General features: G+C 38.8%; 1 protein-coding gene across 1 annotated transcript in view; it reads right to left on the reverse strand.

Moving 5' to 3' along the window:
* Nucleotides 1-12892: 12892 nt before the first annotated feature.
* FAAP100 (FA core complex associated protein 100) overlaps nucleotides 12893-15070 on the reverse strand; it is a 118728-nt gene continuing 116550 nt past the window's right edge. The window contains exon 11 of the mRNA XM_053706880.1: nucleotides 12893-13310. Coding sequence (XP_053562855.1) covers nucleotides 13179-13310 — 132 coding nt within the window. The 3' untranslated portion in view covers nucleotides 12893-13178. The remainder of the gene's footprint in view (nucleotides 13311-15070) is intronic.

The following is a 15070-nucleotide window of genomic DNA, read 5'->3' on the forward strand; positions in this document are numbered from 1 at the left end:
TATTATCAGCGTTGGATAGCTTATCATGACAACTAACACAAACTACAGCCGGAGGAACAGTTACCAAAAGTTTACAACAAATGCACTTAGCTTTGGTAGAACCGACGTCAGGCAGCGCTTTTCCAGAAGTAGATTCTGATCCAGGGTCAGGTAGTGACATCTTGCAATATGTAAATGAAAAAACAACATATAAAGCAAAATTATCAAATTCCTTAAATGGCAGTTTCAGGAATGGGAAAAAATGCAAAATGAAACAAGCCTCTAGAAAACCAGAAGCAACTAAAAAGTGTGACTGAAATAATGTGAAAAAAACTGGTGCCAAGTATAACGCCCACATATTTTGGCGCCAAGAATGACGACCATATTTTTTGGCGCCAAAAAAACGTCCGCAATACACATACGTCAAAAAAATGACGCAATTACGTGAAAACTTCCGAAATGACGAAATTTTTGTGCCAAAAAGTCTCGCGCCAAGAATGACGCAATAAATAGAAGCATTTTCTGCACCCGTGAGCCTAACAGCCCGCAATTTTTGAAAAAAAAAGTCAATTGAAAATTTTAAGGTAAGAAAAATAAAATTTACATGCATTTTCCCAAAAAAATTAAACTGACAGTCTGAATGAAGGAATACTGATTATCCTGAATCATGGCAAATATAAGTTTAAACACATATATTTAGAACTATACATATAAAGTGCCCAACCATAGCTTTGAGTGTCATAAATAGAAATAAGACTTACTTACCCTATGACACTCATCTACATATAGTAGATAGCCAAACCAGTACTGAAACGAGAATCAGTAGAGGTAATGGTAAATAAGAGTATATCGTTGATCTGAAAAGGGAGGTAGGAAAAGAAATCTCTACGACCAATAACAGAGAACCTATGAAATAGATCCCCTAGAGGAAGACCATGGTATTCAAATAGGCAATACTCTCTTCACATCCCTCTGACATTCACTGCACTCAGAGGAAAACCGGGCTTCAGCCTGCTGCGAAGCACATAACGTAGAATCTAGCACAAACTAGAATTTTGAGGTATGGGAAACTTTGCCCCTCCTGGTAGGAATGTATATCCCATACGTCACTAGCTCATGGACTCTTTCTAATTACATGAAAGAAAAGTAAATATCAACAACCAGAGTGTAAAAAAATATAATTTATGCTTACCTGATAAATTCATTTCTCCTGTAGTGTAGTCAGTCCACGGGTCATCCATTACTTATGGGATTATATCTCCTCCCTAACAGGAAGTGCAAGAGGATCACCCAAGCAGAGCTGCTATATAGCTCCTCCCCTCTACGTCATACCCAGTCATTCGACCGAAACCAAACGAGAAAGGAGAAAACTATAGGGTGCAGTGGTGACTGGAGTTTAATTTAAAAATTTAGACCTGCCGTAAAAAACAGGGCGGGCCGTGGACTGACTACACTACAGGAGAAATGAATTTATCAGGTAAGCATAAATTATATTTTCTCCTGTTAAGTGTAGTCAGTCCACGGGTCATCCATTACTTATGGGATACCAATACCAAAGCTAAAAGAACACGGATGACGGGAGGGACAGGCAGGATCTTTACACGGAAGGAACCACTGCCTGTAGAACCTTTCTCCCAAAAACAGCCTCCGAAGAAGCAAAAGTGTCAAATTTGTAAAATTTTTAAAAAGTGTGAAGTGAAGACCAAGTTGCAGCCTTGCAAATCTGTTCAACAGAGGCCTCATTCTTAAAGGCCCAAGTGGAAGCCACAGCTCTAGTAGAATGAGCCGTAATCCTTTCAGGAGGCTGCTGTCCAGCAGTCTCATAGGCTAAACGTATTATGCTACGAAGCAAAAAAGAGAGAGAGGTAGCCGAAGCTTTTTGACCTCTCCTCTGTCCAGAATAAACGACAAACAGGGAAGAAGTTTGACGAAAATCTTTAGTTGCCTGCAAATAAAATTTCAGGGCACGGACGACGTCCAGATTGTGCAGAAGTCGTTCCTTCTTTGAAGAAGGGTTAGGGCACAATGATGGAACAACAATCTCTTGATTGATATTCCTGTTAGTGACTACCTTAGGTAAGAACCCAGGTTTAGTACGCAGAACTACCTTGTCTGAATGAAAAATCAGATAAGGAGAATCACAATGTAAGGCCGATAACTCAGAGACTCTTCGAGCCGAGGAAATAGCCATTAAAAAAAGAACTTTCCAAGATAACAGCTTGATATCAATGGAATGAAGGGGTTCAAACGGAACACCTTGCAGAACGTTAAGAACTAAGTTTAAGCTCCACGGCGGAGCAACAGTCTTAAACACAGGCTTAATCCTAGCCAAAGCCTGACAAAAAGCCTGAACGTCTGGAAATTCTGCCAGACGTTTGTGTAAAAGGATAGACAGAGCTGAAATCTGTCCCTTTAACGAACTAGCAGATAAACCCTTTTCTAAACCTTCTTGTAGAAAAGACAATATCCTAGGAATCCTAACCTTACTCCATGAGTAACTCTTGGATTCGCACCAATATAAGTATTTACAACATATTTTATGGTAAATTTTCCTGGTAACAGGTTTCCTAGCCTGTATTAAGGTATCAATCACTGACTCCGAGAATCCCCGCTTTGATAGAATCAAGCGTTCAGTCTCCATGCAGTCAGCCTCAGAGAAATTAGATTTGGATGTTTGAAAGGACCCTGAATCAGAAGGTCCTGTCTCAGAGGCAGAGACCATGGTGGACAGGACGACATGTCCACTAGATCTGCATACCAGGTCCTGCGTGGCCACACAGGCGCTATTAGAATCATCGATGCTCTCTCCTGTTTGATCCTGGCAATCAATCGAGGAAGCATCGGGAAGGGTGGAAACACATAAGCCATGTTGAAGACCCAAAGTGCTGTCAGAGCATCTATCAGCACCGCTCCCGGGTCCCTGGACCTGTATCCGTAATAAGGAAGCTTGGCGTTCTGACGAGACGCCATGAGATCCAGATCTGGTTTGCCCCAATGATGAAGCAGTTGGGCAAACACCTCCGGATGAAGTTCCCACTCCCCCGGATGAAAGGTCTGGCGACTTAGAAAATCCGCCTCCCAGTTCTCCACGCCTGGGATGTGGATCGCTGACAGGTGGCAAGAGTGAGACTCTGCCCAGCGAATTATCTTTGAGACTTCCATCATCGCTAGGGAACTCCTTGTTCCTCCTTGATGGTTGATGTAAGCCACAGTCGTGAAGTTGTCCGACTGAAACCTGATGAACCTCAGAGTTGCTAACTGAGGCCAAGCCAGAAGAGCATTGAAAATTGCTCTTAATTCCAGAATGTTTATTGGAAGGAGTCTCTCCTCCTGAGTCCATGATCCCTGAGCCTTCAGGGAATTCCAGACTGCGCCCCAACCTAGAAGGCTGGCGTCTGTTGTTACAATCGTCCAATCTGGCCTGCGGAAGGGCATCCCCTTGGACAGATGTGGCTGAGAAAGCCACCATAGAAGAGAATCTCTGGTCTCTTGATCCAGATTTAGCAGAGGGGACAAATCTGAGTAATCCCCATTCCACTGACTTAGCATGCACAATTGCAGCGGTCTGAGATGCAGGCGCGCAAAAGGTACTATGTCCATTGCCGCTACCATTAAGCCGATTACCGCCATGCACTGAGCTACTGACGGGTGTTGAATGGAATGAAGGACACGGCAAGCATTTAGAAGTTTTGATAACCTGTCCTCCGTCAGGTAAATTTTCATTTCTACAGAATCTATAAGAGTCCCTAAGAAGGGAACTCTTGTGAGTGGCAATAGAGAACTCTTTTCTACGTTCACCTTCCACCCATGCGACCTTAGAAATGCCAGAACTAACTCTGTATGAGACTTGGCAGTTTGGAAACTTGACGCTTGTATCAGAATGTCGTCTAGGTACGGAGCTACCGCTATGCCTCGCGGTCTTAGTACCGCTAGAAGAGAGCCCAGAACCTTTGTAAAGATTCTTGGAGCCGTAGCTAACCCGAAGGGAAGAGCTACAAACTGGTAATGCCTGTTTAGGAAGGCAAATCTTAGATACCGGTAATGATCCTTGTGAATCGGTATGTGAAGGTAGGCATCCTTTAAATCCACTGTGGTCATGTACTGACCCTCTTGGATCATGGGTAAGATGGTTCGAATAGTTTCCATTTTGAACGATGGAACTCTTAGGAATTTGTTTAGGATCTTTAAGTCCAAGATTGGTCTGAAGGTTCCCTCTTTTTTGGGAACCACAAACAGATTTGAATAGAATCCTTGTCCGTGTTCCGACCGCGGAACTGGGTGGATCACTCCCATTAGTAAGAGGTCTTGTACACAGCGTAGAAACGCCTCTTTCTTTATCTGGTTTGCTGATAACCTTGAAAGATGAAATCTCCCTTGTGGAGGAGAAGCTTTGAAGTCCAGAAGATATCCCTGAGATATGATCTCCAACGCCCAGGGATCCTGGACATCTCTTGCCCAAGCCTGGGCGAAGAGAGAAAGTCTGCCCCCCACTAGATCCGTTTCCGGATCGGGGGCCCTCACTTCATGCTGTCTTAGGGGCAGCAGCAGGTTTTCTGGCCTGCTTGCCCTTGTTCCAGGACTGGTTAGGTTTCCAGCCCTGTCTGTAGCGAGCAACAGTTCCTTCCTGTCTTGGAGCGGAGGAAGTTGATGCTGCTCCTGCCTTGAAGTTACGAAAGGCACGAAAATTAGACTGTTTAGCCCTTGGTTTGGCCCTGTCTTGAGGCAGGGCATGGCCCTTACCTCCAGTAATGTCAGCTATAATTTCTTTCAAACCGGGCCCGAATAATGTCTGCCCTTTGAAAGGAATATTAAGCAATTTAGATTTAGAAGTCACATCAGCTGACCAGGATTTAAGCCGCAGCGCTCTACGCGCTTGAATGGCGAATCCGGAGTTCTTAGCCGTAAGTTTAGTTAAGTGTACTACGGCATCAGAAATAAATGAATTAGCTAGCTTAAGGGTTTTAAGCTTGTTTATAATCTCATCCAATGGAGCTGTGCTAAGGGTCTCTTCCAGAGACTCAAACCAGAATGCCGCCGCAGCAGTGACAGGCGCAATGCATGCAAGGGGTTGTAATATAAAACCTTGTTGAACAAACATTTTCTTAAGGTAACCCTCTAACTTTTTATCCATTGGATCTGAAAAAGCACAGCTATCCTCCACCGGGATAGTGGTGCGCTTAGCCAGAGTAGAAACTGCTCCCTCCACCTTAGGGACCGTCTGCCATAAGTCCCGTGTGGTGGCGTCTATTGGAAACATTTTTCTAAATATAGGAGGGGGTGAAAAAGGCACACCGGGTCTATCCCACTCCTTGTTAACAATTTCTGTAAGCCTTTTAGGTATAGGAAAAACGTCAGTACACGCCGGTACCGCAAAATATTTATCCAGCCTACATACCTTCTCTGGAATTGCAACCGTGTTACAATCATTCAGAGCCGCTAAAACCTCCCCTAGTAATACACGGAGGTTCTCAAGCTTAAATTTAAAATTTGAAATGACTGAATCCAGTTTACTTGGATCAGATCCGTCACCCACAGAATGAAGCTCTCCGTCCTCATGTTCTGCAAATTGTGACGCAGTATCAGACATGGCTCTATTATTATCAGCGCACTCTGTTCTTATTCCAGAGTGATCTCGTTTACCTCTAAATTCTGGCAATTTAGATAGTACTTCAGTCATAACATTAGCCATGTCTTGCAAAGTGATTTGTATGGGCCGCCCTGATGTACTTGGCGCCACAATATCACGCACCTCCTGAGCGGGAGGCGAAGGTACTGACACGTGAGGAGAGTTAGTCGGCATAACTTCCCCCTCGTTGTCTGGTGATATATTTTTCACATATAAAGTTTGACTTTTATTCAAAGTAACATCTATACATTGAGTGCACAAATTTCTATTGGGCTCCACATTGGCCTTTAAACATATTGAACAAACAGCTTCATCTGTGTCAGACATGTTTAAACAGACTAGCAATAACACTAGCAAGCTTGGAAAAAAACTTTTAAATAAATTTACAAGCTATATAAACAACGCTACTGCGCCTTTAAGAAACATAAAAATGTGACACAGTTGAATTAACGATGAACCAAATATGTTAAAACAACCAAATTTTAACAGAAAATGTATAAAGTTAGCAGAGAATTGCACCCACAAGCAAAAGGATGATTAAACCCTTAATACCCAAAACGGATAACAGTTGAAATAATAAACGTTTTTTATCACAGTCAAACACACTGTCACAGATCTGCTGTGACTGATTACCTCCCTCAAAACTAGTTTTGGAGACCCCTGGGCTCTGTAGAGACGTCCTGGATCGTGGAGGAAGAAACAGGAAGACTGTGACTAAATTTTTACTCCGCAATAAAGCGCTAAAATAGGCCCCTCCCACTCATATTACAACAGTGAGGAAGCTCAGTAAACTGTTTTTATTCAGAAACAAACGACAGCCATGTGGTAAAAATCATGCCCATAAAGTTTTATCACCAAGGACCTCAGAAAAAACGATTAACGTGCCAGTAAACGTTTTAAAAATGAAAATTATGAAGTGTTATTAATAAGCCTGCTGCTGGTCGCTTTCACTGCAGTGCAGGCTCAAATATTACTTTAATATAGACAGTATTTTCTTAGTGAAATTCCATTCCCCAGAAATACCTCAGAGTATACATACATACATATCAGCCTGATACCAGTCGCTACTACTGCATTTAAGGCTGCACTTACATTACATCGGTATTAGCAGTATTTTCTCAGTCAATTCCATTCCTTAGAAAATAATATACCGCACATACCTCCTTGCAGGTGGGCCCTGCATGCTATCCCCTGTTCTGAAGTTACCTCACTCCTCAGAATGGCCGAGAACAGCAAGTGGATCTTAGTTACGACCGCTAAGATCATAGACAAACTCAGGTAGATTCTTCTTCTAATGCTGCCTGAGAAGAAACAACACACTCCGGTGCCGTTTAAAATAAACTTTTGATTGAAGAAATAAAAACTAAGTTTAACACACCACAGTCCTCTCACACGTCCTATCTATTAGTTAGGTGCAAGAGAATGACTGGGTATGACGTAGAGGGGAGGAGCTATATAGCAGCTCTGCTTGGGTGATCCTCTTGCACTTCCTGTTAGGGAGGAGATATAATCCCATAAGTAATGGATGACCCGTGGACTGACTACACTTAACAGGAGAAATAATTGCTGTCCTTGAGTATTCAGACCGATTCTTGGAGCAGAATTTGTAATACTCTAGAATGGACCTTATTATAAAAAGGCACAAAACCAGGCTCAGAGGAAAAGGACAAAACCAAAGTATTTCAGAATACGGCAGAGAACGGTGGAACAAGCACATATTTAATAGAACTTAAATAAGTGACCAGTTCAGCTTGTATGAAAATAATACATTGCCAAAATGTAAAAACAATGTTAATTAGGCAGTCGGTGTACAAAACACATGAAAATAAATGATACAAGGAATTCAACACAAAATGCATAATTATATTCATATAAAGAGTAAATCAAACCCTTGAAAATAAACAAATGGTTTTTCCTTGCAGTTTGCAGCCTGGAAGTAATTTAAACAACCATCTATTAGATATTATCTTAATATTTAGAGGGGCAGTAAACCCTTTGAGAGTGTAATATAAAATGTCTCATGTGTAGCAAAACGTTTCATTATTTTGTCCCACTTTGTTTAATTTATTCTAATGTTTGATATATTTGTGTGTAAAGCGCTAGACTAATCCCACTTAGCCAATCTATATAAACTGCCTCCTTCCCTAGCAGTTAATGGTGTCTAGATATTTTGTAAATGGTTTAGATGGCGCTAATAGCTGTGGGAGATGGAAAAAATCTTTTTAAACTGGTCTATATGTTCCTATGGCTCGCTGGTAATCCTGATACTATGTTGCAAAATTAATATAAGAATAAAGATGTCAGCATCCACTAGCTTAGAATCTATATTAGTTAAAACAATAAAAATGTCAGATAGCTATAGGACTTAAAAATCTTTCTTAATATTTGGTCTATATGTCTTTAAATACAGTTAGTATACCTGATACAAGAATATTGTAAAGAATTAGGCTCAATATATTGTAAAGATAAGTTTATTGTCCATAAACACCTAAATTAATCTAAAATTGACACATATTAGTATAATGTCATAAAAGTATCATAAAAATATCATAAAATGTCAATTCAATTAATGCTCTATACATTCATTCATAACATTCATACATTCACTTCAAAAATTCTGGCTATAACTTTCAAATATTCATCCAGGATGAACACCAAATGACAAATATCTATTATAAATCAGCGTTGCATATTCCCTTTTTTTGCCGGGTACCCGTTTTTCAAAACCCCTTCTTATTAATATTCTAAATACATTAATGAATCAGATATCTGTTAATCAGAATATTGTAGAGCAAAATATTATCTTATTTATTTAGAGACTGTTTCTTCAGGCACAGTGTTGATATATAGATTTCCGCGTTTTGTTTTTCACAATTTACTGTGTGTTTCAGATTGCACAATTCTCTGTGTATGCAAATGTCTGTTATAAACAATCTCCGTGGCAAGTCTCTTAAATCGTTATCAATACTAAGGCACTTTTGGATCCGTTCTTAAAACAATATGGAATAGTCTTACCGCCAAAGAATACAGCCTGTCGGTCTGGATGCAGATTGTAAGGCTGCCGCTCCTCCGATATGATTGGCTTGTGTTCCACCGGGAGTCCTCGCGCTCTCTGTCTGCGCGTCTGACATCACCGGTTCCGATCAGCTGTGGAAGAAAGATACTTGCGCAAGTATTTTGAAAATTCCTTTGATGAAATCCAGCTGTCATCCGTCTGTTCACTCTGCACTTCAGTACTTTCGTACTTTCGTACGTAGAGGTTACACTTCTCAGTATTTTTAGGTTTGTTATTTCTCTTTACAGGTTTGTGTAGATGCAGTCTTTCTACGCGTTTCACCCCTGTTATCCGGGTCTTTTTCAAGATCCTGTGTGTATCTCACCTGCTCCTTAAATACCTTACTTGTTCCGGTATACAATTGAAAGTGTCTCACTTCCTCTCTCATTCTGTCTAAAAATCTCAGTTGGTGGGATCCTCATGCCTCTCCTTTATTATTCAAGTTTCATCATTTTGTGCCCATATATTGAATCCGGAATAATGTTCCTTCAATACTACTGGATTGTGCCTCAGTCGAAAACTTCAAAAGATATAACCTTTATCATAATAGTACAAATTATTTCATAGTAAACACTTAAAAAGATTAAAATTTTATTACAGGGGTCACGCTAATAATTAATCTTACATTTTATTCTTATCACTCTAAATCTATACAGGTGCTTAAATTCATTTATATACAAATTCTAATGTTTTTAAAATAAAATCATACATACCATCTGTTATATATAATTATATAAAACTTTTAAATATTTCATGTACAATTTGTTATTTAGAGCCTAATACCTATATGTACTCTAAATGTCCTATTAACCTCCAAACTATATCATTATGAGTGAGACTAAATCCATCTCAATAGAATGGGTTATCTTAAAGTGTCAGTAAACTTTAAAAATAATGTTAGTCAAACATTATTAAAACATAATTTCCCCTCTTAATTTAAAAAAAAAAGCGCTGTTTCACAGACCCGCTTTCTGCTCTCTGCTGAGCGGGTCTGTTATATTTACTCAGCGCATCGGGCCAGCTGTATAGTCACAGCCCGGCCCGACAGTGCCATAAGACTAAGTGCAGCTCGCTCCTGTCACAGGAGCGAGCTGCACTTAGTCTTATGGCGCGGTCGGGGCGGGCTGTGACTATACAGCTGGCCCGATGCGCTGAGTAAATATAACAGACCCGCTCAGCAGAGAGCGGGTCTGTGAAACAGTGCTTTTTTTTAAAATTAAGAGGGGAAATTATGTTTTAATAATGTTTGGCTAATATAATGTTATATAATTCTGCACTATGTGCAGAATTATATAACATTATTTTTAAAGTTTACTGTCCCTTTAAAATCTATATGTCTAGCCTAAAATACGTGTGTGAAGAAGAGTATTTTCTACTTCCTTAGGACCTAATAAAAACTAATGTGGGATATAGATTGAAAAAATTCCAACATAACAATATATGGATATCATAGTATTGGGGTAATTTCTAACTCCGAATTTAGCCCATTTGGATAGAGTGTATTAAAATTATAAATAATCTCTGCTTCTTTTCTTAAAAGTTTATTTTCATAATCCCCCCCTCTCCAATCCCCTTTAACTTTACATAGGCCCCAGAATTTAAAATCTTTCAAATTGTTTTTATGCACGTCCCTAAAATGTTGGTATAAATGGGTTTCTAGCTTTCCCTTTTCTACATTCCATATGTGTTCTCGTATCCTATCCCTAAGCATCCTACTCGTCTCTCCTACATAAACGAGATTACAAGAACACTGTATAATATAAATGACACCCCTACTATTGCATCTGATTGTATCCTTAATCTCATATTCTGTACTAGTCCCAGGGATTACAAAACTCTTCTTTTTTGTACTATACTTGCAGCATTTACATGTTATGCATGGAAAAAAGCCTTTTACTTCTTTGCCCCATAGATCTTTATCTTTATTTGTCTGTCCTATTTTCTTTCTCTTAAACTCACTGGGTGCCAAAATTGATTTTAAATTTTTTGTTTTTTTGTAAACTATCCTTGGATATGGTGGGAGTCTATCTCCTCATATTGGGTCATTTTTTACAATGTGCCAATGCTTTCTCAAAATCTTCCTTATCAAATTATGATTATCACTGTATTCCGTTACAAATGGCACATTGAAATCTATTTGTTGATTTTTGATTTTATAATTTAACAGCGAATCTCTGTCTGTGTTTCTAGCTCTTGTTATTGCTTTTTGCACATGGTCATCCTTATATCCCCTGTCTTTAAACTTACATTCTAGGAGTTTGATTTGTTCTTCAAAGTCTATGGTTTTTGTACATTTTTTTCGGATTCTGAGAGTTTGTCCTACAGGTATATTATTTTTCCATTTTGAAAAATGGCAACTTGTTGCATGTATATAGTTGTTTGAGTCCGTGGGTTTGAAGTGTGTTTTTGTTATAAGTCCTCTAGAATCCACTAGTATATCTAAATCTAGGAAAGTAATGCTTTGCTTACTAATTTGATAGGTAAAAGTTAAGTCTTATCATTTTTAGGATAGAAGTTGGATTTTAACCTTAGGTTGGTATGCTCATAATTCTCTTCATTCTTTTTGCCATTGTCAGTTTTAATGTATCTCTCCAGAGGATTTTTTAAGAAAAATCTTTTTAAAGTTAAATTCCTCACAAATTTCCTTATGCTAATATGTGTCTCAAATGTATTCATCGGTTTAGACGGGGCAAATGAAAGACCTAGTTTGAGGACTCTTTCTTCTTCTTTATTTAAAACGTTCTTACTTAAATTAAAAATCCCCTTCTCACTACCTACTACCTCTGTCTTTTGGCTTCCATTCTTTCTCCTTCCTCCTCTGACTCCTCTATTTGTCTTTTTCCCCCTCTTGGTCCTTTTATTTCTTTTCCCTGTACTTTCGTGTTTTTTGAAGATGGCAATAACTAGAGCTAGAAACACAGACAGAGATTCACTGTTAAATTATAAAATCAAAAATCAACAAATAGATTTCAATGTGCCATTTGTAACGGAATACAGTGATAATCATAATTTGATAAGGAAGATTTTGAGAAAGCATTGGCACATTGTAAAAAATGACCCAATATGAGGAGATAGACTCCCACCATATCCAAGGATAGTTTACAAAAAAACAAAAAATTTAAAATCAATTTTGGCACCCAGTGAGTTTAAGAGAAAGAAAATAGGACAGACAAATAAAGATAAAGATCTATGGGGCAAAGAAGTAAAAGGCTTTTTTCCATGCATAACATGTAAATGCTGCAAGTATAGTACAAAAAAGAAGAGTTTTGTAATCCCTGGGACTAGTACAGAATATGAGATTAAGGATACAATCAGATGCAATAGTAGGGGTGTCATTTATATTATACAGTGTTCTTGTAATCTCGTTTATGTAGGAGAGACGAGTAGGATGCTTAGGGATAGGATACGAGAACACATATGGAATGTAGAAAAGGGAAAGCTAGAAACCCATTTATACCAACTGTGGTGTCATAAAACCAGAGAATTTATCCCTAGAGTGTTCAAGTAGTAAAATATAGACTAGGCCTCTGATTTATAATAGATGATATTTGTCATTTGGTGTTCATCCTGGATGAATATTTGAAAGTGATAGCCAGAATTTTTGAAGTGAGTGTATGAATGAATGTATAGAGCATTAATTGAATTGTGACATTTTATGATATTTTTATGATACTTTTATGACATTATATTAATATGTGTCAATTTTAGATTAATTTAGGTGTTTATGGACAATAAACTTATCTTTACAATATATTGAGCCTAATTCTTTACAATATTCTTGTATCAGGTATACTAACGGCATTTAAAGACATATAGACCAAATATTAAGAAAGATTTTTAAGTCCTATAGCTATCTGACATTTTTATTGTTTTAACTAATATAGATTCTAAGCTAGTGGATGCCGACATCTTTATTCTTATATTAATTTTGTAACATAGTATCAGGATTACCAGCGAACCATAGGAACATATAGACCAGTTTAAAAAGATTTTTTCCATCTCCCACAGCTATTAGCACCATCTAAACCATTTACAAAATTAATTTATTTTAAAAATTGTGGGTTTTCCCATTTCTGTTATAAATGAATCACTATAAGTCTGCACTTCCATTTTTAACTATACATAACTGTCCTCAGCAGGGAAGGAAACCTATGTTACAACATGGCAGTACTCATTGCGCTTTTGGACACAAACGTTAACCTTATATTCTGAATATTTAAACATATACATATATATATATATATATTTTATTTATTTTTTTAAACAGCTGCATATAATTATCAGGCTAATGTTTGCATTGACAACATCCTTTTAACTAGGATTTATTATGAGTTTAATGTCCCATTAAGTGCTTTGAACTATAAGTACCTATCTAATCTTATCCTTATAACTTCAAGTGCTTTGGACTATAAGCACCCATATAACCTTCTCTATGTGCCTCATTCTTATAAATCACATTGATGAAATGCAGCTTCTTTGCATATGCAGGACTTGCAGGTGAAGCATCTGGGCTTGCAGTCACAGGAGGAGCAAGCCGGTATCTCGCAACTCTCCAAAGATGTGCAGTAGTCTCTCTGCTGCTGTTTCTGAGCTGAGTTCTTTTTCCACACATAAGCGGTCACGCAGCGCATGAACTTCTTTTAACAGTGACTTTACAAGACAAAAATAGAAGAACGTGTGATAAATAAGAGAAGAATTACATTAAAAACATATATCAGGCACATGAAATTAACATGTTAAACAATTTATTCTTACCTGATAAATTAATTTCTTCCTTGGTTGTGAAAGTCCATGAGCTCTTACTCTTGGGAATTACATCACCTGGCCATCAGGAGAAGGCAAAGACACCCTACACTAGAGCATTAAATATCTCTTCTACTTCGCCTTCCCTCCTAGTAGTACATATAGCCAAGGATAAGAAGAAAGAAAGATAGTAGGGTAAAGGAGGTGCAAACTAAAATTATGTTTTCTTTCAAATGGTTGTAAGTCCACGAGATCTTACTCTTGGGAACTAAATACCCAAGCTGAGAAGACCACGAAAATGGGCATTACAAAAGACAAACACAGTAAGCAGCCATTTACCAGGAACCACCGAATGAAGGACATACCTTCCAAAAGCTGCATCTGAGGTAAAAAATGTCAAAATGGTAAAAATATAGTGAAAGTACAAAAAGAAGTTCATGTTGTAGCCTTGCATATCTGCTCCACTGAAGTCTGATTTTTGAAGGCCAACGAAGTAGAGACAGAACGAGTAGAATGAGCCGTAATTCTGGCAGGCGGTTGCTGACCCACCTCCAAGTAAGCTTTGTGTCCCTTGCACTTTCTTGAATACAGGACAAACTAGCTTTGAGATAGACAAAAATCCCTTGTAGCCTGTAAATAAAACTTCAATGCCCTGACCACATCCAAATTAAGCAATAGTCTTTCCTTAGAAGACTGTGGCTTAGGACATAAGGAAGGAACAACAATCCCCTGATTAATGTTTTCCAATGAAACTACAATTGACAAAAACCCAGACTCTGTAAGTAACACAGTCTTATCCTGATGAAACACCAAAATAAAGGCAGATCACAAGAGAAAGTCGTTAACTCAGAAACCCTTCGAGCTGGAGAAAAGACCAAAAAGAACAAGACTTTCCAAGATAGCAACTTTATGTCCAATGAATGCATTGGCTCAAACAGAGGAAATTTTATGACTCTGGACCAAATTAGTATTCCATGGTCAGGGCCGGTGCTTGTGCAAGGCAGTACAGGCAGACGCCTTTTGCGCGCCCACTGCATGGGGGGGCGCCGAGAGTAGGAGGTTTAGCCGCCTTGTGACTTAAACAGTATTACTGGAGCTGGGGGGGTTTGGCAGTGGGGGAGGGGTGTCAAAATGCACCTTTGCCTGTGTAGACAAAAATCCTTGCACCGGCCCTGTTCATGGTGGAGAAACTTGGCTTGATTACAGGTCTGATTCTAACCAGAGCCTGAACAAAGGACTGAATATCAGGAAGACAAGCTAACCTCCTGTGAAGTAAAACAGAAAGTGCAAAAATCTGGCCCTTGATAAAACTGGCCAATAAGCCCTTATCAAGACCTTCCTGAAGAATACGGGGAATTCTCACAGCATGCCAGGAATAACCTCTATCAGAACACCAAGAAAGATATACCTCCTACACCTTATGGTAAATCTTTCTTGTTACAGGTTTGCCTGTATTAATGTCTCAATCACAGAATCAGAGAAGCCTCTCTGAGAAAGAATCAACCGTTTAATCTCCAAGCAGTTACACAGAGATTTCAGATTTTGATAAAAGAATGGACCTTGTGCTAGAAGATCTGGATGCTGAGGAAGATGCCACAGAGGGACACTGAACATCGCACTAGGTCTGCGCACCAAGTCTTTTGGGGCCAAGCTGGAGCAATCACAAT

The sequence above is a fragment of the Bombina bombina genome, chromosome 1 (genome assembly GCF_027579735.1).
Source record: "Bombina bombina isolate aBomBom1 chromosome 1, aBomBom1.pri, whole genome shotgun sequence".
In the NCBI taxonomy this organism is placed as follows: Eukaryota; Metazoa; Chordata; class Amphibia; order Anura; family Bombinatoridae; genus Bombina; species Bombina bombina.